The sequence below is a fragment of the Amblyomma americanum genome, chromosome 1 (genome assembly GCF_052857255.1).
Source record: "Amblyomma americanum isolate KBUSLIRL-KWMA chromosome 1, ASM5285725v1, whole genome shotgun sequence".
NCBI lineage: Eukaryota > Metazoa > Arthropoda > Arachnida > Ixodida > Ixodidae > Amblyomma > Amblyomma americanum.
Window position 1 is genome coordinate 187,622,409 of NC_135497.1, and position 21,800 is coordinate 187,644,208.

The 21,800-nt window shown below is 43.6% G+C and overlaps 1 protein-coding gene across 5 annotated transcripts in view; it reads right to left on the bottom strand.

Annotated features, from left to right (window-relative positions):
- Nucleotides 1-21,800, bottom strand: part of drosha (ribonuclease 3 drosha) — a 187,978-nt gene that overhangs the window by 156,545 nt on the left and 9,633 nt on the right. For 3 of the 5 annotated variants that reach the window (XM_077648048.1, XM_077648050.1, XM_077648051.1), the window contains exons 4-7: nt 16,014-16,077; nt 13,713-13,814; nt 8,100-8,459; nt 2,584-2,719 (exon numbers count right to left, since the gene is read on the bottom strand). In XM_077648048.1, the coding sequence (XP_077504174.1) occupies nt 2,584-2,719; nt 8,100-8,459; nt 13,713-13,814; nt 16,014-16,077 (662 nt within the window). The remainder of the gene's footprint in view (nt 1-2,583; nt 2,720-8,099; nt 8,460-13,712; nt 13,815-16,013; nt 16,078-21,800) is intronic. The other 2 variants (XM_077648049.1, XM_077648052.1) reach the window with 2 other exon arrangements.

Below are 21,800 nucleotides of genomic sequence, written 5' to 3' on the forward strand. Positions count from 1 at the left end.
ACGGGCCTCTAGAGTTTCGCCTTCATCGAAATTCGACCGCTGCAGCCGGGATCGAACCCGCGTCTTTCGGGTCAACAGCTGATCACTATAACCACTGAGCCTCTGCAGCGGCTCAAGCAGTAGGAGGTTATGAGTGAATAGGAATGTGTATCGGAGGGCGGGTACCAGGTACACTGTGCACGGGAACCATCCGGAGGGTGCTTACCGCGGAAAAAGGAAAATATGATGAGAGGGGAAGAATGTGCAACTGGAGCCTGTTTGCCACAGGATCACACTGCGGGAGGAGAGTATGTCGAGAGTACAACGTGTAACCGGAAGGTGGTTACCATGCACACAGTGCATGGGAAGCACCCAGAGGGTGGTTACTACGGAAAGCATACTGAGCGGAGGAATGTGTAGCTGGAGGGTGGTTACCACATTCGCCATGCACTGGAACAATCCAGAGGAAGCTTACTGTGGAAGGAAGAGTGTATATTGATTAGAATAGAAAGTTGGGCGAGTTGGTTTAGGTGCATGGTGGAAAAAGCATGTAAAGACGAAGAGGGAACAACAAGGACAAGCGCTAGGAGAAAGAGCAGAGGAATATGCGAGCGGAGCCTGTTTGCCACAGGTACTGCGGAAGGAGGAAGGTACGGCAAAAGCAGAGGAATGCGCAACCAGAGGATGGCTGCCACTGGAACCATCTGAAGGGTGCTTACTGTGGAAGGAGGAGAATACCACAAGAGCGAGGAATGTGCCACCAGAACCCGCTTGCCACACGAATCACAGGGGGGGAGGAGGTTATGGCAAGAGCCGAAGAATGCGCGATAAAAAGCCTGGTTTCGTTTATGGGGGTTTAACATCCCAAAGCAACTCAGGCTATTGGGGATGCCGTAGTGAAGGGCTCCGGAAATTTCGACCACCTGGGGTTCTTTAACGTGCACTGACATCGCACAGCACACGGACCTTTAGAATTTCGCCTCCATCGAAATTCGACTGCCGCGGCCGGGATCGAACCCGCGTCTTTCGGGCCAGCAGCCGAGCGCCATAATCACTAAGCCACCACCGCGGGTTGCGCGACCAAAGCCTGTTTGCACAGAAGCTGCTGGAGGAAGAGAGTATGGCAAAAGTGGAGGGATGCGCAACCGGAGGGAGGCTTCTGCAGGGAACCACATGGAGGGTGGTTGCTGTGGAAGGAGGAGGGTGTAGAAATAGCAGAGGAACGCATAACCCGAAGGTTGTTACCGTCGAAGGATGAGTGTATGGCAAGAGCGAAGGAATGCGCAAACGGAGGATGGCTGCTGGAGGAACCACCTATTGAAAGAGGAAGGTATGGTAAGATCAAGGAATGCGCAACCACAGGGTGGTTGCCATGGTATTAAAAGCCAGCGCTAAAAAACACAGACAGAGGACGAGACTAGACACACAGAAGGCGCTTCTGAGTGTCTAGTCTCGTCCTCTGTCTGTGTTTTTTAGCGCTAGTTTTTAATGCTATGGATCACCACCAACTCGCCCAATCCTCAGTTCTTCAATGGTTGCCATGGGAACCATCCTGAGGGTGGTTGCTATGGAAGGAGGTGGGAAAGTATGGATTGCGAAAAGTGCCACACAAAGACAGCCTCAGCAGCGGTGGCATTGTGCGACTGGAAGGGTGGACTGGAAGAGAGTGCTAGCTGAAAAAAGAGTGTATGTAGGAAACTGAAAAGAGTGCTCTATAACTGTACATATATGCATATCGCTTTACAATTTTTATCTCAATATATCGCAAAACGAAAATGCTTCAACAGCTGTCACTGAATCTAGTGTTACACAGTGGGAACATCATGTCAATTTTCTTGCTGCAAAGATTGCTAATGAAGTGTGTTGATAATTTTACTGCACTCAGGAATTGCCATAGGAATTATTGCATAAAAAGAAGTGACAAAGCTAAGAAAGGTTATATTCATGAGTTATAAGTGTGGAGCAAATGATCACATAGATGAATTTCAAAATTTTGCATTAATATCAAAACAAATTAGACGAGACCTAGAAGTCATTCAACTTAGTTGTTTTCAGCTTTTCAAAATTTTAAATTCACAAATATGATGTGCTGGGACAAACTGCCCGAGACGACAGGTTTAATGTTTTCAAGCTTCTTTTATTTATACACGTAAGTCCATCATATATAGGCATTCTGATTTAACCACACTGTCAATAAATCCACATAGAAGTACCACTTCTTCACCCACCCAGTGGTCTTCTGGGTGGGCATGGGTTTGGGTGTCACTGGCAGCCTGTGGTAGTTCTTTCTTCTGCTTTCTAATCAGTTACCTTTAAAAATAAATAAATAATAATTACCCTATTCATATCCCATTGATGAACAGAAAGGAAAAAAAAAACATCCCCTACGCTCCTTGGTTTCCTTGACTTGACTTGGCTTCCATCATGTATGTCAACGAGCCCCTCTCTTCCCTTCCCTAGTCTATTCATTAATGGTACTAGTATTGCGAAAGACCTGACCCATACACGAGTCAGGATTGTCCAGAAGTTTTTTCACCCAAAATCTTCCCTGCTGCCAAAGCCTAACAGGCAGGTTGAGGCACTGGCCTTCATCACAATGCTCACCTTTTCGTCCCGCTGGTAGTACAATTCTGCAGGACTGCTGCGAATCCAGCGTGCCGACTCTAGAAGATAATCTTCCTCCTCAGCATCATCTGGCTCAGGCTCCTGGTTAGCAGACATCTCATCCTCCGACTGCTCACTGACCACAAAGAGAAAGAGACAGACCATTGTTGAAGCAATCAGGCATTTTTAAGCTGCAGAACAATATGCATTGATAATTGTTGTTTCTGGAGTTGGACCATGTTTTCTAATTATTAGTTTTGGTTTCAGATGCTCACGGTCTAATAATCAACACGGAAAAAACCAAAGCCTCTCTTGCATCCAAAAAAAAATATGGATGTTGCATTATCTGGAGATGCGCTTAACACCTGTACAATTGAAGTTGTACGATCAATCAAACGTTTGGGTGTGCACTTTGATCTCATGACATGTCTTGGTACTCCCGTCTACATTTCCTCGCTGGCAAAAACTGTCACAGGTGCTAGGTGCTGGTCACTACCTCAGGTACTTGCCTCAATCTGTAAAACTGCTCATTTATAATGCACTTTTTCTCAGTCACCTTAGTTACTGCTGTCTCGTATGGGGGGCAACTTCAAATACAAACATTCATAAGCTGTTTGTTTTTCAGAAGAATGTACTAATTATGGTCAGTTAGAAATCTGTATGAAGTGTTTTTGTGCTCGTGACTATGTACTTTTTTCCTTTCTACATTTTTTATGCATTTCTGCATATTTTTAATTGTTATATGAATTTTGCCTTTGGTTTCTCATTCTTCTTTTTCGTTTTTATTTTCCAAGTTTCCCTCCTGCCCTGCTGCTGCCATTGAAAACGGAACTTGGGGCCAGTCAAGCTGTCTTCTCTGCAGCTTTTTCCCCTTGTTTTCCACCACAACCTTGTGCCTGCTTGTTTGTGGAAATAAATAAATAAATAAATAAATAAATAAATAAATAAATAAATAAATAAATAAATAAACCAGTTCGTAACATCACTATCTCCATCCACGGCACCTCGATTAATCAGACTTTTTAGCTAGTTGCCTTACTGTCCTTTTAATATTCAACAGCTGTACCAGTGCTCCATAAGCACTTTCAAATGGCAGATTTCAATCAGCAGTTTTCAAGTTCAATCAGCCAGGTTACTGTTTAAAGGCCAAAGCTGACTGTCAATTAGACAAACATTTTCACCAAGCACTTCTGGTGCCAAGAACACAATTACAGGTTTTATTTCCTTGGAAACAATCAGAACAAAGGTTCACCTATAACTAGAGGTTGGACTGTTCAGTTTTTATGTTTTGAAAATTCGGCTGACTTTTTCAGTTTTAATTTCAGAACGCAAGATTTTTTTTTTGGCGACTATTATTTTCAATGAATTAAATACAGACTTTTTTTGGTGATTTAATGTAGCAATTCTGTCTGGTCAAATGTCACTTAAAGTCTATCACAATATTTATGCCATCCTGAACAATTTATTTACCGGTAATTTAACATGCAAATTGTAGTACTTGGAGCTGTGCTCGTAGAAGAAATTGCTATTGTCATTTAAAGAGTAACTCAAGTGAAATGAGGCAGCCGGCAGACAAAAACAGAACTGGAAGTTTACTTCTAAGATCTAGGTTGACATGTTATCATTGGTTTGTCGCTTTGGGTTGAGTGCGAGGGCGCGACATCACATGGTCTGCGTGTTGATGGCAGCGATCAAACTGCTGCTCATTCACAGCGGTCGCCAGAACTTAATTTTTAATGACGCCCAGGCGCAGTTTCGTGTTGGTATATTACATGTAGTTGATTACCTTATTTAAGGGAGACGCAGGTCTTGAAATGACAAAAAAAAAATGAAAAAATTTCGATATTTCAATGGCATATCCGGATTAAGTATACATTGAAGTACCTGTCTACGAGGTTTCAAGACCTTATTCAACCTTAAACTGCTAAAAAATGGATATATTTGACACCTCCGAAGCGCCGATATGGCGAGTTTGGAGCAAAATGCAGCAGCACTTCGCGCCTTTGCTTCCCGCAACCTGGTCCCCAATGGACGCCATCTGGGTCTTATTCCAAAGCTGGCGCCCTTCCCTACATACTGGTATTACTATTGTGAAATCCTCTTGGAACGTCCGAATTTCGCCATTTTCCGAGGCCTCTATAATGCCCTCTGAATGATTGGCGCCCACACTTCAAATGCCATTTTTTCAGCTTCGCATTTTTCACCAACACTGCTAGCTTTACGGAAGTTTTTGTTATGCTTCTATGGTGCAATTTCAATTAATCTTATACTGTTGAATTCAGAAAGAACTGAACTGTGGATGTATGCTATCTTTTATGGCTGAGTCGAACATATTAAATTTTCTGAAAAACGATGTCACTTAACTATAGTATTTGGGTAATTATAGAGCTTCGACATTAAATATTTTTATATAATGATGTATCTCAATAACAATATAAATAGCATAGCTCTGCATGGCAGGTCTTTGGCTACACCTCCATTTCAATCACAACTAAAAAATATTGAGGGAAAGTGCATTAAAGGGACTATGCAATAAATTAATTGAGATTACGTAAAGCAGACGAGAGATAGGCATTCAATCACTCGTCACCCCAGTGCACGAATTTTTGAGATAGCATCAATAACAACCAAGATATAGACGATAAAAAATTACGCTCCTCCTCTCCCCCCTCAACTCGTACACAAGGAGCACCAGAAAAAAATAAAGAAAACAGCGCTGGTACTGGGCCCCGCCCATGAATACGTCATCCGCTGACATTTATTTTGCAACTTCCGATTATCGCTCCTAGCCCCCCAGCAGCAGCGTCAGCGGCGTGGCGGCATCTCTCCAGTCTCTTCGCCTTCCTGGATTGCGGCGCACGTCGGGTTTCTTTGCTTGTCATCTGTGGTATTTAGCAGTAATAAACCCGGACCTCGAGGCGCGACAGCTCGCTTTTACGGCCGCGATGGGCATCGAGCCCTATGCGTGCGCACGAAGAGCCATGCAAGTGGCTCCGGAACTCCCGACAGAAGGAGGCGGCAGAGGAAAATTGAAACCATATGCGCGAAGGCAATGTCCTGGCTGGCGCTTGCCCGAGAGGGTCGCGCGGCGGTACGAGCAGACGATTTTCACGGCTACCGGAAGTGTGCTTGTGACGTCATGGCTGCCGTGGCTCCAGCGAATGAGAGCGTGTGATGGCCTGGCGACGTCACGGGTAGTGTGACGTCTTTCTTCCACGATTTTAGTTCCAAAATCGGTCACTACGAGCACACCAATCGGCCCGCGTATTTTAAAAAAACACGGTTTTTAAAAGTTCATAATAAATTGGCGGCTCAGTTCTGAAGACTCATACTTGCTGTGAATGCTTTTTAGCATCATTTCTAAGCATTGAAAACATTTACAGGTGACTTTTTATTCGTTGCATAGTCCCTTTAACAACCCGTACAAAATACCTAACTAGGCTTGAGTTATTCCACAATATAAGAACTAATACGGTATATCAAAACTAATTATATTTTTGAAAACAGGAGGAAGAAATTCATATACATGCCTAGTAAATGTGTCACCCAATAAACGACTAACTACTCTAAGTAGGTGATGATAGTGAACAGTGCTTAGCTAGATGAAGGCGAGGAGGTGATGTTTCCCTGCCTGCAGGGGCATGTAAGCTAGCAGAGCAATCCCTCAAACTGCACAACTGTGCTGCTTACCCAACAATACCATCGACTTCCCTTCTTAGCTAATTTCCAACTTTTGACTGAGCGTAATTCGCATTCAACATCCAGCTAGCTACGTTTTGCATGCTAAAAATATTGACCTTTTTCGATTAAAACCGAATTCCGAAAACTGAGTTCACAGTAGGAATATTGTTTTGTTTTGTTTTTTCAGTTTAAACCAAAAATTCTAACCATGAACTAAACAGCTGATTACACGCAGAAGGCCAGTAAATCCATGAACCAATCAGCAGCCAAACCACACTTGTTTTGCAACTTGAATGCACCATAATAACCACAGCTGCTATTAATGGTAGCAAGATCTTCGTGGAGAGGATGGTTTTTAGTTTATGGGGGTTTAACGTCCCAATGCGACTCAGGCTATGAGGGACGCCGTAGTGAAGGGCTCTGGATATTTCGACCACCTGGGGTTCTTTAACGTGCACTGACATCGCACAGTACACGGGGATCGAACCCGCGTCTTTCTAGCCAGCAGCCGAGCGCCGTAACCACTCAGCCACAGCGGCGGCTTTCGTGGAGAAGAGATTATAGACACCTTTCATACCCACAAACAGCCAATTTACTTCTTGATGTTCTGCTTCTTGGCAGGGAACACTCCTAACACACAGAATGCTTCCTCTGACAAGAGAAAGCATTCTGTGAAGATGGCATGAAAATCCCAGCACTGGAGATAAACAAGTGTGAACAGCTCAAGTAGCCTCGTTCCTCATGGCAAAGACGCCCAAAGATGGGTGCCAATTTAAGATCATCATTCCTGAGGAAGGCACCCGGGAGCAAAGTTTGGGTGTGTCCGTCGTGTTCTTCTTGGGGATCCCCAGCACAATGACACTTCCTCATCAGGAGAACTTTAGATGTTTCCCAGTTCATCCAAGAAGCATGACATTAAAAAGTAAACGAATGCTCTGCCCGCACAAACTCTGCTATTCCCTTCCTCATAAAGATGTTGCTGCCATCCATGCAACACAGCTGTATTCCAAAACAAATGTAATATTGGCACTGACAGGTTCCTAGACTTATTGACTCATTGCCTGTCCCATGGAAGGTCACTTGAGCCAGAATGTGCATTGCCCCCACACTGAACAATATTTTTACAGTAGTGAATCTACAAAATCCTGCTTGCTGAACTGAAAGACAGCATGGCCATGAAGATTTTCAGGCATTTTGACAATTTATTTTTTTTTATGAATGTCCCTCCAAAGAAGTGCAAAAATTCGTCGGAGGCACATAGATATGCGGGAAGGTGAAAGCCATTTGTGACTCATTGCACTGATCTGAATTTGTCGTGCTTATTATAGATGCCGCAAATTATAGATCTTTCGGTGATCTTAAGTCATGTGACCTTAATATCACGTGACACCACAAGGTCACATAACCTAGGTTGGCGATGTAACGGACGGATGGTCACCGCGAGTATGAGCCAATAAAGGCTATCGCCTTAATACCAGGTCAGAGTCTGTGTTGCTGAACCAATCAACACTGCACTATCATTTTATACTACTATACCTACCCACATGTCAGCAACTCAAGCAATGCCGAATGCTGAATCTGACAAATAAAAACCCTCTTTACCTGAACCAGATTATGAAGTCAAAATGCACAAAACAAACATTTGCTTTCGAAGTCTAACTGCATGTAGCATTGGTTAATTTATGCCCTAAAAGCTGACTAGAAGTGATGTGAAATTTTAGTGTGATATAAAAAAAGCAGAGCAGAAATTATGAATAACTCTAAACAGCTCTTCTTATGGAACCCCTCATCTGCAGCTGCAGTGCATTAGGCATCTGCACTACCCATTAACTCACTCTTCTTCTGGAGATGCCCTTCCTGTCTCCTTGGGGCTACCCCTGACTTTACTTCGCCCCTTCTTCTCCTTCTCTTCCTCTTCATCCTTTCTCCGCCTCTTTTCCCGGCAGTCACCCCTCTTGTCTGAAGGTCGCTCTCGTTTTCGTGAGGAGTGAGAACTTGAAGTCACACTGGAGTGAGATGAGCTAAGGCGAGATGAGTCACGACGACGGCTATGTGGGGGAGGTGAATGCGACTGGCTTCTGCGGGAATTACGCTGCCTTGGTTCATCCCGTGAACGCTGCCGAACATCGCTCCGGCTGCAAGGGGAACTTCGGCGCCGGCGCTCTCGACTATGACTTCTCCGCCTCTCCCGGGACCTGGTGGAATAGTAAAAGCACAATGCCGCCCATTGAATCAGTAGTAGCCCACTCCGAACATAGTTATGAAGACTGTAATTAGTGCTGCTGCACTACACAGACAACTGCATGATCCAGTGATGGCAACTCTCCATTTGTACTTCACTCAAGTTACTACTACAAAATGTGGCAGTCAATGTTTTTAAAATCAATAGCATCAAAAACTATTTTCAAGGTTCGAATCACGGGCAATGCCCTGCCTGCTCACATTATGAGCACTACATCCGCAGGTTTTTCTGGCATGGTTGCAACCTATTCTCCGAGTAAAAATTTAAAAAAAAAATAAGAAAATACATCGAGCCACAAACATACCAACTTCATATCCTTTATCTTTAAACTACTTTTTGTGAGTTTAACTTTTCCTAATTTGATTCCATGGAAATGAAGACCATTTCACAGAATAAATTTTATGCAGCTTACACAGAAGCCGGTCACTTAAAAGGACATAAAAGGAGTATAGTAGATACCTAATTTTGGTGGCATGTTTTTTTCTTTGCAGTGATGCATAAGAGATTACTATACATGGGCCACCATGTGGTACTCTCCTACGGCCGCTAAATAATTTATAATTGAATTTTTTTTCTCATGCTGTTCCAGCTTCGGTTTCAACAGTTCTGTGAAGACCAAGTTCTGTATAGGTCATGTCAGGCAAGAAAAAATTGCAATGTTATCTCTGCTTCTTCATTCGCTGTCATTCTGACTCTTGAAGCAGGTTGGCTTTAACATTGCTGTTACCGTAAAAACCGGAATATAGGTCGAACTTTTTTTCAAAAAACCATGGTGAAAAGTCGACCCCCGTCTTATATACCGGTCATTGGCGGAAAAAATACGGAAGTCTTGCAACAATGGGTGGCTGAAGTCAACAGCCTCCATCACCATCAGCAGCAGTGCCACCATTTTGCGTTTCAGTAGACGCAAAGCGGAAGCTAACGGCAATTTACCGTCGCCTCCAAGAAAAACACGATTGAATACGGGGAAGCTCACGGGAACCTGGCGGCACAGCGCGAATTTGGAGTATCCGAAAAAAGAGCATTCAGTACTGGCGGAGGCAGAAGCTGCATATTACAACTTGCAGCAACCAGGAGAAAACATCATTTCGTGGGCAGACCGTAGTGTATCGAGCGCTGCGAGCAAGATCGCTGCCTGTGACTGCCGAATGCATCCGCGTGAAAGCGGCAGAGATCGCGCGTGCCTCTAGACTCACGAGGGCGCAATTCAAAGGCTCGCCATCCTGGTTGCGGCGATTCATGAAGAGGAGGGCTTTGCTCTACGGCGCCGTACTTGCCTGTGCCAGAAACAAACACGCGGGCCGATTGGTGCGCGATATTGTTAAAAAATTTGCCGGGTGTACATACAAGCACCATTTAAATGAAATTAAATACTGTCACCATTGTGCAACCTCTCGAGTCGCATTTGTTTCAAAGTAAGGATGTCTTTCGGTACATTTCCCATTGAAAAAAGATCTTTTTCATTTTTAGAATTGGTTAGTTAGGGGGTCGACCTATATTCCGGTCCGACCTATAGTCCGGTTTTTACGGTACTTAAAATGATGAAGTAGTGATTACATTGCTGCTTTTTCATGCCTCACGTGACCTATATGCAACTTTGACGTCGCATCCATCGTTTGGGTGTTGAAACCAAAACAGCATGAGAGAGAAATTTGACTATAAATTATTTACCACTCGGAGACGAATACCATGTGATAATCCATGCATACCAATGCCTTATGCATCATTACAAAAAGGACGCTCAACTAAAAATTAGGTGTCTATACAGTCGACGACACATTTTTCGGAGCCTCTAGGTACAGCGAAAACGACCCAAAAATCAGGTAGTCCGGAAAATCAAATTTCACCGAAAAAATTCGAACTTATTGCCATTATGCTGGAGGAAGAGGTCAGTTGTGTTGCACACATTCTAAAGCTCCTAATGACTAAATTTCGCCGCGCGACACGTGCACAGACAATGGGCGGCGACTACTTTCACGAGCTCAGCCTGGCTATTCTGCCCTCGGCATGTCGCCGATGAACGCACGGGTTGGGACAAAGTCTAAACGAGAAAGCGAACACGCCGCTGCAGGAACTGCATTGCGCGCGCAGTACTATGGACCCAGAACGAGAACACGAAGATGGCGAAACAATAAGAACCGAGAAACGGCCGAAGCAAGTGCTCCGTCGACATTGGCCTCCGTCATTAGGCCTAGCAACTAGAGCCAAAATCGGCATCGTATTCAGCGATATGCACTCTGCGGTGGCTTGCGTATAAAGAGGAGCGTCTTGCCTCTCATCAAAACGCCAGTTATTTACGGTTTTACGATAGAAAAGTCAGGTTTTGCGGTGCGTTTTGCTGCGGGTACGCTGACCTCGCTTTAAGATGCACCACCATTTCCTTCCGCACTCACCGTCTCCGTGAAGCCGTATGCTTCCCACGTGCTTCGCTGCTACCTCTTTCCGTATTTGAAACGAAAGACTCAGCACAGATGAGTTTCGCGAACTCTGACTGCTTTTAAAAAAGTTTGTGTGGCGGAAGATGTTCAAGAACCGTACGAATTCGAAACCACGCGGGCGCAATGGGCCAACTCGCACAGAATTTCAGTATCGAAGCACGCTTTAAGACCACCGACGTCTCCCTGTGTTCCTCTCCGCTCCTACTACTACCTGGCTCCCATCCGCTGCTTCCTTCGATGCGTCGTACTACATCGACTCATGCTCGCCCTGCCTGCAAGGCATCCCCACTTCACTTGGGACGCTCAGTACCTGGTGAACCCTTTCCTTTTATTCTGTAGTGTTGTACGCTTGTTGAGTGTGTGTCTTTCTTGCTGGCGTGTGCGTTTCTTATTGGCCCTTTTTCCTTTAAATTATAAATACAGCTTCGTTTTGTTTTGTTTGATCTCTCTGTTCTCTTGTTCGAACCTGCACGCGATAGCGTTCCCCTTCGGAAAGTCGGGGATGCGCTACCAATTCGCGACAATCGCACAGTACACGGGCCAAAGTGGCTGTCTGTTTTACCATTAGCTGAGCAGGCAGCACTGAAGTGAAGCTGGTTTAACCCTTTCTGGTCAGGCGCAGTTTCCCTAATGACGATGGCTTTGGTCAGCATTACTTTTTGGGCCTTCTAGCCTCTCATAAAGAATGCGAGTGCCACATCATGATTTGGTTATTCGCTGTGCCTTCAGTGGAAATTCTTCAAAGTGTGGTATTTCTCGAAGCACTCTACTTGGTGAAGGCCAAGCTGCTTCTCGCATGTCTTGCAATAAAATACCGTCTCCCTTCTGCTACGGTTTGTCTGACTATCAGTGTAGACCATGCAATCCTTGCTGCTGCAGCCTTCAAGTCTGTAAATAAAGTGCGACGCACCATTGCACCTCTGTCCCTGGTCATAACCGGATGTGCGGCCTGTTTTAATGTCTCAAGGGCTGCGCTATAAATTTTCAGCGATACTGGAGATGGCTCATCCAGTGAAGCTTGTTATAGCTTCCAAAGAAAGCTGCTTACAATAGTAGATACTTCAAGCAACCAGAAGAGCTTCCACCACCACATCATCGATTTCTTCAGAAACCTGTAACTTCAACAATAATGATGAGCTCTGTCAGCAGCCCCCATGTTTGCAGTACAGTTGCAAATGAAAAATATCTTGTGTAGTGTTGAAGTTTTGCCTCTCTGCTCTGTCCCTGTCCCTGTTGACACACTGTGAGCTAAGCTCAGCACAGCCACCGAACGCTTATCGTATCAGGCGAAAGTCATGAAAGAGTCCCTAAAGCGATAAGCTAAGACATCACCTTTCTTCTTTTTTCTTTTCTTGAGTTCCTGTGGCATGCTCTTCCTGCTTGGCATGACTGTGCCCATGAGAAACACCTTGACAAAGGAGCTGACAAAACCAATGGAGACTGTCCGTGGCGGTACTGCCATAACAGGTCTCAAATACAGGCACATACCCTGTTGCACAGTTGGCCAGCCCAAAAATGCGAAGGCCCCAATATGTAGACTTTTGGGGGTTGTAGCATTTGAATAAAACATAACCTTTGAAAACAACTGTATTCTCATCCATACAGCTTTTTTGACCTCGCTAGAAGTTCTTTCAGCCCTTTGTGTCAATATACTTTGCTTGTGTCAATATACTTCCACGAGTGGTGTGACCATCAGAACTCTCAACACATGGTGACGTGTGGAGTATCCAGAATGGAAAAAGCAGAAAACACAGGTGGAAAGAATGGCATTTTCATGAGGATGTCCTGTTAAAAGTAATCTTTGACCTCAAGCTTTGGGTTCAAAGGCACATTCAAGAGAACACCCATAAACGCCTTGAACTCGAGAAGTGTACATCAAACTAAGTGTTCCACACAGACTGCTAGGGAAGAGGCTGAGCTGCTGTAGTGATTTTTTTACTTTGCATACCTGAAAACACAGCATCTCAGACTGTAAATCTGACAGTGGATAGAACATGTAACCTAGGGTTGGGCACAGTGAGCTGAACAGGACTGGTACTGGGAAAATCATCAGTGAACGGTTCCTGGGCACCACTTGCCGATACATCATCGCTGCAGGTTGCGCTACACTATCATACTTCTCAGTTTCACCGTCCAAACTTGCTCTTGACGTAAACTGTCATGTTGAAGGAGGCAAGTAGTTTTCTTCATCACGGAAGTCATCTTCACTTTCTACAAAATCATTCGCCAACTTTCCGAAAACATGCCTGGTGGAATGAAAGCCATGCCGCAGTGATTTCCCACCATATCAAGGCCTCCAAAGCCACATGATCAAAATATATTTCTATATCAGTATGATGCTCCCACCTCTCGGGAGAAAAAAGTAAGAGCTAACCTATAGGCTACAACCATTCCCGTCAGAAGGTGCACCCTTTTCATTGCAGAAATGACAGGCAAAATGTCATGTCGGGCAATGCCCTACCACTGACCGGAAGCGCACTTTTTCAATGTAGAGCAATGCCTGACAGATGACCACAAAGGGTGAACAGTCGGAAAAAGAGCCAGTTATGATCTGGATATTCTACACCAAAATTGAGCATTCAATGGATGTTCAACAGACACCCAACAAAGCAAACATTAACAGAGAAAAATAAAGCAGTACTATATATACTTAAGTGCACCATCCACAAATAAAGAAAAATTGATGTGGGGTACCCTCACAGAAGGAGAAAATACAGAAAAAAAACAAGCTCAGAATAATAAAAGTGGAATGCAATGCAAATTCATACCTGTCCCTGCTGTGATGGGAGCTCCGGCCTATTTCCACACTGCTATTTCTCACATCAGAGACACCTTCCTGCACCCAGCTCGTATAAGTCTGACTGGAAGTGCTGCAAAGGTACACAATAAAACTATTTCAAATGGGCTGCTTCATTAGAACAACAAACAAAGTAAAAGTCCTTAAAGGAACACTGAGGACAACTCCATTCAATTTTTGTTCTTGGCAACAAAAAAACCATTGCTTGCCTCTTTGTGGTTATGTTCCTGTTTGTTTGGCAGCAAAAGAGGTATTTTTCGACAAGAAAAGAGAAATTTAAAAATTTAATATACACATATATATTTTTTGGCCATTCAATTCAAACTCATGATGTCGATAAAGAAAAGGAGTCCACAATCACCAGTTGGAAATGAATGGAAGCGTGGCATAGCCTCAAAGATCCACACCCAAAAGAAAGCATTGACGTCCCAGTTACTCCGGGCCTTTTCTCGCTTATTAAAGATCCCTCTTCAGTGAAAGCAGCACCCCTGTCATATAAACACAGCACCTGATCAGTATGAGCCGACTTGTCCTCAGTGTTCCTTTAAAATGTAGCAGTGTCATGAAAAATAGTTAAAACCAAATTTAGATGACAAACTTTGTGATCTATAACATTTACACAAGTAATTGCTGACCCACTCGCAAGACCAACAGGACACAGCTAAGGTAGTCTGACGATGTGCTTGTTCATGTCGCTAATTTTCATTTCCTTGTCCTGCACGTGCTTTCTGTTTTGATGCCTACATGCTCACTCTACATAACAACTGGGTGCATCAGTTTCACAGCATGGAGGTACGCAATGCCTGTATAAGTGATGATCATGACGCTATGCTCTAACTAGTAAGCACGAATTTAATACAGGTTCCAAAATAGCGATTCACAGAGCAAAGTTTCAATCAGGGTAGTGATGCCAGTTTGCTGATAGATCAAGTATTTGAAACAACAATACACTAAGACTACTAGGAGCATTCTGTCAAGAAGTTGTAACGGGACTGACTTTTTAGGCATTGTACCATTCAGAGTCCATTCACAGAGCAAAGTTTCAATCAGGGTAGTGATGCCAGTTTGCTGATAGATCAAGTATTTGAAACAACAATACAATAAGACTACTAGGAGCATTCTGTCAAGAAGTTGTAACGGGACTGACTTTTTAGGCATTGTACCATTCAGAGTCCAAACAGAACACAATGCATAATTTATTTGTTTTAAGATGAATATCATCTAGGTAACAAACAAACCACCAAAAGAATGTCAATTTTGGCATTACTGAGCACAGCTTTAAATAAAACAAGGCACCTTTTATTGATGCCTTAAAGGCCCGGAGGCATGACATAAGTGAGAAGAATGGGTATGTGTCCAAGGTATGCCATGAAAATACATGTGATTTACAACACGCAACAGCATTAACTTGCTAGATGGAAGTTAGCACTGGTACATACAGTATACATTTACACCCATTTAAAATTTCTTTGTCATTGCAGGCACTATCACGGACAGGAGTTTCCAGGTCACGTGAACAGAAATTTAGCTGCACAGATGCAATGTTTCCAAAGAAGTGCCTCATTTCAGTACCTCACACATTAGCACACGGTTTTGGCCACCACCTCCACATGGTACATGGTTATGTGCTTTAGTTATCGTTCCCAAGTTCTGAAGGTTTTTGTCCCCAACAGTACTTCACTGCAGAAAAGTTATCACAATGTGATCACATTGCATGTCAAACACTTTACTGAGGTGAATAAATGCACATAGCTACATGACATTTTGATGATGATGATGATGATTATGGATTTTTATGGCGCAAGGGAATCTATGGCCAAACAGCGCCATGACACAAGGTATTTTGCATTTTCTCAAGGTGGGGTCAAAGACCAATTTCCCAAGCATTTCACCCTAAATAAGCCCAGCATCAGACCAGGGGAAAGCTTGTACCCATTATATCACCGGTGGGTACCAGGCGGCACTGGGGATCGAACCTCGCACCTCCCACATACGAAGCGGATGCTCAACCACTTGGCCACCGCTGCGGTCTAAACGACATTTTAAATGCACCAGTACAATGAAGCTGTTCCTTCACATACTGCAGCCGCACTAATACTTCCAGCTAAAAGAGCAGCATGCATTGCTTTGCCACATTCATGAGAAACTTTGTTATGTAATTCCTCCTCAACACGACTTGCAGATATGGACATCCTGGCTGTAGACGTTACAAAAAAAGACAAGTCCTAAGACTGAGAGGATGTACAGCATGCTAGGAAATGACTCTACTCACCCTGTGTAAGCCTGAGAAGTAAGCTGCTGTAGAGCAGCAGCATGGTAGCTGCGATACTGACCTGCTGAAGAAGTGTTAGTGAAGCATGGTAAGGAGATCATCCAACAACAGAAATGTGTTCCTTTCAAAAGAATTCATAAATATCAGGATTCATGAACCTGATAATTATAAATTAAGGTTAATTTTGGGGCAAAAGAATTTAAAGGCCAAACCTACACGCAAGATGAAGCATACCATACAGTGAAATCTCGTTAATTCGAACCTCGATAATTCAAATTTTCGGATAATTCGAATTACACTACTTGGTCCGGCCAAGCTCCATAGAGATCTGTGTATAAAAAATCCTGTTAATTCGAAAGCGAGTCGGTTCCGCTACGGATAATTCGAACTACACGCTGTCACGTCTGAGGGACTCGGCACACAGCATGTGGACAAAAAAAAAAAAAAAAAGCACCTCCGCATAGTTAAGAGGCTGCGCACGTCCTAACCGGGGACAGAAGATAGAACCAGATAAAACCGTGAAAAAGTGGGCAAAGCCTAAATGGCGCCATCACCGGCGCGGCGGCCGGTGGTGCCGGAGGGTACGGGTTGGCGGCCGCGGTGGCGGCTGCGTACCCTCATTTCCGTGCAGCCTCCGAAACTCGCAACTAAATACTCGTTAATTCGAGCCCTATTAATTCAGAAATACGGACAAGTACTGTCGGCGCGATCCCAGCCAACGCCCATGAAAGGCTATGACTTCGGACAGGCACTACAAATTAAGTGCGAGAAATTTTTTTTTCATTGCGAGTGTTTCAACCCAACAGTCGCCAACGGAAGCACGCGGTCAACTGCGATCATGACGCCGGCTTTTAGCATCGCCCAACTACAGTGTTCCAGAACCTTCTAGAACACTGTGGCCCGGCGGTCAGCTGCTGGCCGGAAGCGGCCAACGTGGGCTATCAGCGCAGACCAATCAGGGCGCAACAGCGCTTCTACAACATGGCCGCGCCTGCCGAAGCGGCCTCTCGCTTCAACATGAACATGTCGTTGCCGCTACACTGTGTCTCATGTTCACGGCAAACAAAAGTCACACAAAGCTTTCGCTTTGTCTGAAGATGCCCGCAGCACAAAATTTTAGCGATGAAACGTGCCAGATTTTCAGAATGCTTCTGGATTTTGAAAGCTGCTAGGCTTAGCCACTACGCGTCGGTTTACGTCAGGAAACGCGAGAGGTTCAAACAGGTCAACTATTTTGGTTCCGAAAGGGGTCACAAAGAATAATTCGTCCTCTTTGTCGTCACTGAATAAATAATAGCTTAATTGTAAATGCACAGCTGTTCTTTTCAGCATTTTACTAAGCGTATGGAATTATGCCGTTTCTAGATCCTGGCGGCAGCGGTCTGGCGGCAGCCGCCTGCTTTCGGCATTCTGCCGCGCCACTCAAAATCCGCAGCGCAAGTTCGCTCGATGTAGGTCGCCCTAAATACGGTACATATATCGTAATACAAATGGTTCTTGTCAGTTTTTTCGAGGCCATTCGTTAACTCGAACATCGGATAATTCGAACTTTTTTCCCGGATTAACAAGCTTTTACTGTAGACCAGGGGTGGCCAGACAGACATATGCAAAGTGCCATAAAAAAATCTTTTTACTTAACCGCCACAATATAAAGGGGGCGAGGGGGGCGGGAATTTTATTTCTTGCAACAAAGCTGGAGGTAACAGTGGATCCCACTCATGCAGCTATTGCTCACTGTGCCTCTGCATTACGGTGCCCCATTCGTGACACAAGTACCTTGAAATTCAGCTGTCTTTAGAGGCAGAAATGGAAGAGGGGTACAGATTCCACAGAGTCCCGAGCCGTACTTGGACCCGTGAGGATCCGCATGCAGCTCACAAGCCGAGTTTTGGCTACCTCTGCTCTAGACAGTCAGTTGGAGTCACTACTTTGAGCTTTGTGGAAAAAATCCATTACATATACACCACCTCAGTAGCTTCTTGTAGCACTTCCAAAGCTGCAATCAGCATACAGGCAACGTTCTGACACCATGGAATGTAGTGCCAGTATATGGGATATGGGATAGTGTGGTTTAAAGAACACATGCACCAAACACTATTACAAATTGAGCCTTAATGTACTCTATTTCCCAAGTTGAATATGAGCAGCTCTTGCGTACACCAAAAAAGCTCTTCGAACATGGCAGTACACTTCAACGCAGGATCCCTCGCTTCAGAGTGAATTCGCCGTTGTTACTGGGTTTGGGTCATAAATGGGGCATCGGGCTTTCGTTTTGTCTAATCTCAGCAAAATCTACGAGCGATAAATTTGCTTTATTTTTAATTCTAGTGAGAATTCTGCCGCTCCTGAGCCTAAAGAAGGAAAACCAGATGGCGCCACTAGGCTAAAATTATTGTTGCGTCTGTTTGCATATGTGACAAAATGCGTAATATCACACAAAATGCTTGTACTTAGTGTATGTAAGTGTGCATACGCTTAACTACCTAATGTTCCTTCAGTGCTAGGAACAGCGTCTGCCTATACTCTTTTCCAACCATATCTGCATACGCAACGAGCAGAACACAAGCAGATGACAAGGCACAGAGGAACATGTTTGATGCACTCTCCCAATTAGCTGAGGAACTCTCTAGCATTCAGAGAGCTGCAATGAACTAATGAAATGAAGTACAGTTATGGAGGAGCACCTAATAAAAATGTGCAAGACACTGCATACATCTCTAGTGAAGGCATGCATGAAATCGTACATGATGGATTACACATAAAAGCTGTAAGTGCAACAAATGCCACAATTGATGACACAACCAAAATCGAATGCGAAAGGACATCTTTGCACAGTGTTTGGTGATGCTTAAATGCAATCTACAGGGCATTCTGCATAAACATGCAAACACCCAAAACATGAACTCACTGCACTCATAAGTCAAAGAGTGCACAAAACTATAACTATAACAAAACTATAACAGGGGCATATTATACAATGTTACTAGGCTGTTGGAAAAATAGCTAGTGAAAAGAAAATGGCCGAGGATACCACATAAGAAAGCGCTCTTTCATCATGGCAAAAACTATATAGATCAGGTTGATTCCCTACCTCCTATACTTTCCTTCTGGCTCCATCCCATTTCTCCTTGTTTGCAAATATGAAAATCTTACTCACTGGGAAAAATCCTCTTCTAAAGAAATTTCATCACTGCCCTCAATGTGTATTTCACTGTCTTTGACAATGACTACCTTTACTGATGGAATGAAAATTTGAAAACTTGGTGAACAAATTGCATATTTTTGTTTTGCCAAAACACAGTGACCCGCCACGGTGGCTCAGTGGTTAAGGCACTCGTCTACTGAGCCGGATTACCCGGGTTCGAACACGACCGTGGCGGCCACGTTTCGACGGAAGTAAAATGCGAAAGCTAATGTCAGTGCACGTTAAAGATCCCCAGGTGGTCCAAATTATTCCCGAGACATCCACTACAGCACCTCTTTCTTCCTTTCTTCTTTGAATCTCTCCTTTATCCCTTCCCTTACGGGGCAGTTTGGGTGTCCACCGAGATAAGTGAGACACTTAATGTGTCATTTCTTTTCCTCAAAAAAAAACAATTTTCAAACACAGTAACCCTATTTTAGCAATATTAGCACCATGTGTATAAACGACAAACTATGCACAATAAAGTGGTGTATCATGTTCATATATTACCTTCATAAAAACATTACTCACACTGTATGCATGCAATACATTGACACCATACAAAAACAAATTCTTCCCTTAAGAATCTAACATAACTATAGTAATAAAACACGCCTGCAAAATAGACTGAACAGAATAAGCAAATGAACTACAATAATGAGAGACATATTGCTCTTTCACTGTCTAAACAATTTCATACTAGACAATAGCTGTGACTTTTAGAGCATAGCAAGGAAAATTCACATTCAGTGCAAGAATGATAGCACTCATAGAAGGTGAACAAAAAAGCAGCAGTCCCAGAACACCTTTAACACCGCATTAACACATGAAACGGACTCAATACTTTTTGAGAACTGTAACGGGTAACGTACTTTCGTTAACATTTTTCGGTAATGTGAGGTGTCACGTTACTAGTTACCTTTGTTGCAGTTGACCCCCACTCCGCCCCCTTTCTTTAGAAAAAAAAAAGTGCAGAGCACCTAAATTGATGTTGCAAATAAACAAACAGATGCTCTCGACGACCTTTGTTGCGGATCGCATGCATGCGAGAAAACACCTGCTGTTCACGACGCACCCAACTAAAAAAAAAAAGACGGAATAGCCATAAAGCACAAAACACGTGCACGAACACACATTCACACACTTGCCTTCACCTACCTCCCCTTCCCGATACACTCACTCACACAACTCTACAGAGTGGAAGCATGCCAAGCATTTTGGAACATCTTATTTTTCAGAGTTACCTGAAATTTATTGAGAGTTCAGTGGTGTTTTCTTTATGAAGTTAGAATTGATCATGAAGTGTAATTTTGTGCTTAATGTCACATTCAGAAAATGACTTCACCATGTGCCACAGAGTTAGAATCTATCACTTGTAAATCTACAGGCAACTTTAGGCCACTATAGCATTGCTAAACTCCTGCACATTTGTGCAAAGTATTCTCGTTAAATCAGGATTTCACATACAATCGTCCTTTGGGCTAGCAGTTTTGTGTTAAATATGAGCTGTATGAAATTGTTATCGTGAGTTCATAAGGCGAAGACGCACTAATTAAAATTTATGGCCATGAAGTAACGGCAAAGTAACGTGCGGTACTTTTTTTTCGGTAACGGTAACGCGTTACTTTTCTTTTTTGGTAACGTATGGCGGTAACGCGTTCCTTTTTTCTTAGCGTAACGAGTAACAAATTTAGTTACTTTTTTTCGGTAAAGCCTACAACACTGGAAACAGCACCATTTTTGTGGTTACAAATTTGCAGCATCTATTTATGCCCAATAAAATACAAATCAGGTGGTGTTTTTTTTACTGCTCCAGTCAGCAAAGCCTACATATTAACTTAATAGAAGTGCTGAGCAGATACAAACCAAGGTCAAGATTAAGAATATGAACGCTAGCTTTGTATTATTTGTGCCCCTACTAGACAGGCACTAAAAAGATATTAAATGACAAAAAATTTCATCCCTGAACATCATTAAAACCCTGAATAGCATTATTCTTAAGGTTCGTGACACATGCTATGATTCGTTGCAAATAGTGAAACAACTTTTCTGATGCCATTCTGTGGTGCAAACTGGTGGCCCAATATGCATTACAATGAGTACACCATTGTGGACAAATGTCAACAGGACGCACAAGTGCTAACTGTGGTGCGCAAGTACAATATCTGCAAGAGCTTGCCTTCTTTCAACAAGACAAAGCACGTTTCACAACAACACACATTTGTACAGCTTGGTCACCACTCACGCAACCTTAAGACTTATGCCTCAAAACAGTACACTGCTAGAATTAGTCCTTCACAGAATGCTCGGCACAGCACATTCTTGGTGCAAATGTTGCTTCATGTATTACAGATTTCTTTGGCTAACTACTTTAAAGAATACCTGCAAGAAGTGTCAGATGTGTAGTACTACACAGCGCTACTAGAGCACTTTTGCAAATGGCAGACATGAAGTGTAATGTAAATACAGTAAAACCCAGATATTCGTGAGTTTCAGCCTATAGAGGGAGCCACCAGCCATGCAATATGGCAAACAACTGGATGATCTCAAGACAACCCACAGCTTCATTGCATTCGTTTAGTAAAGGGTTATCTGGCTCAATG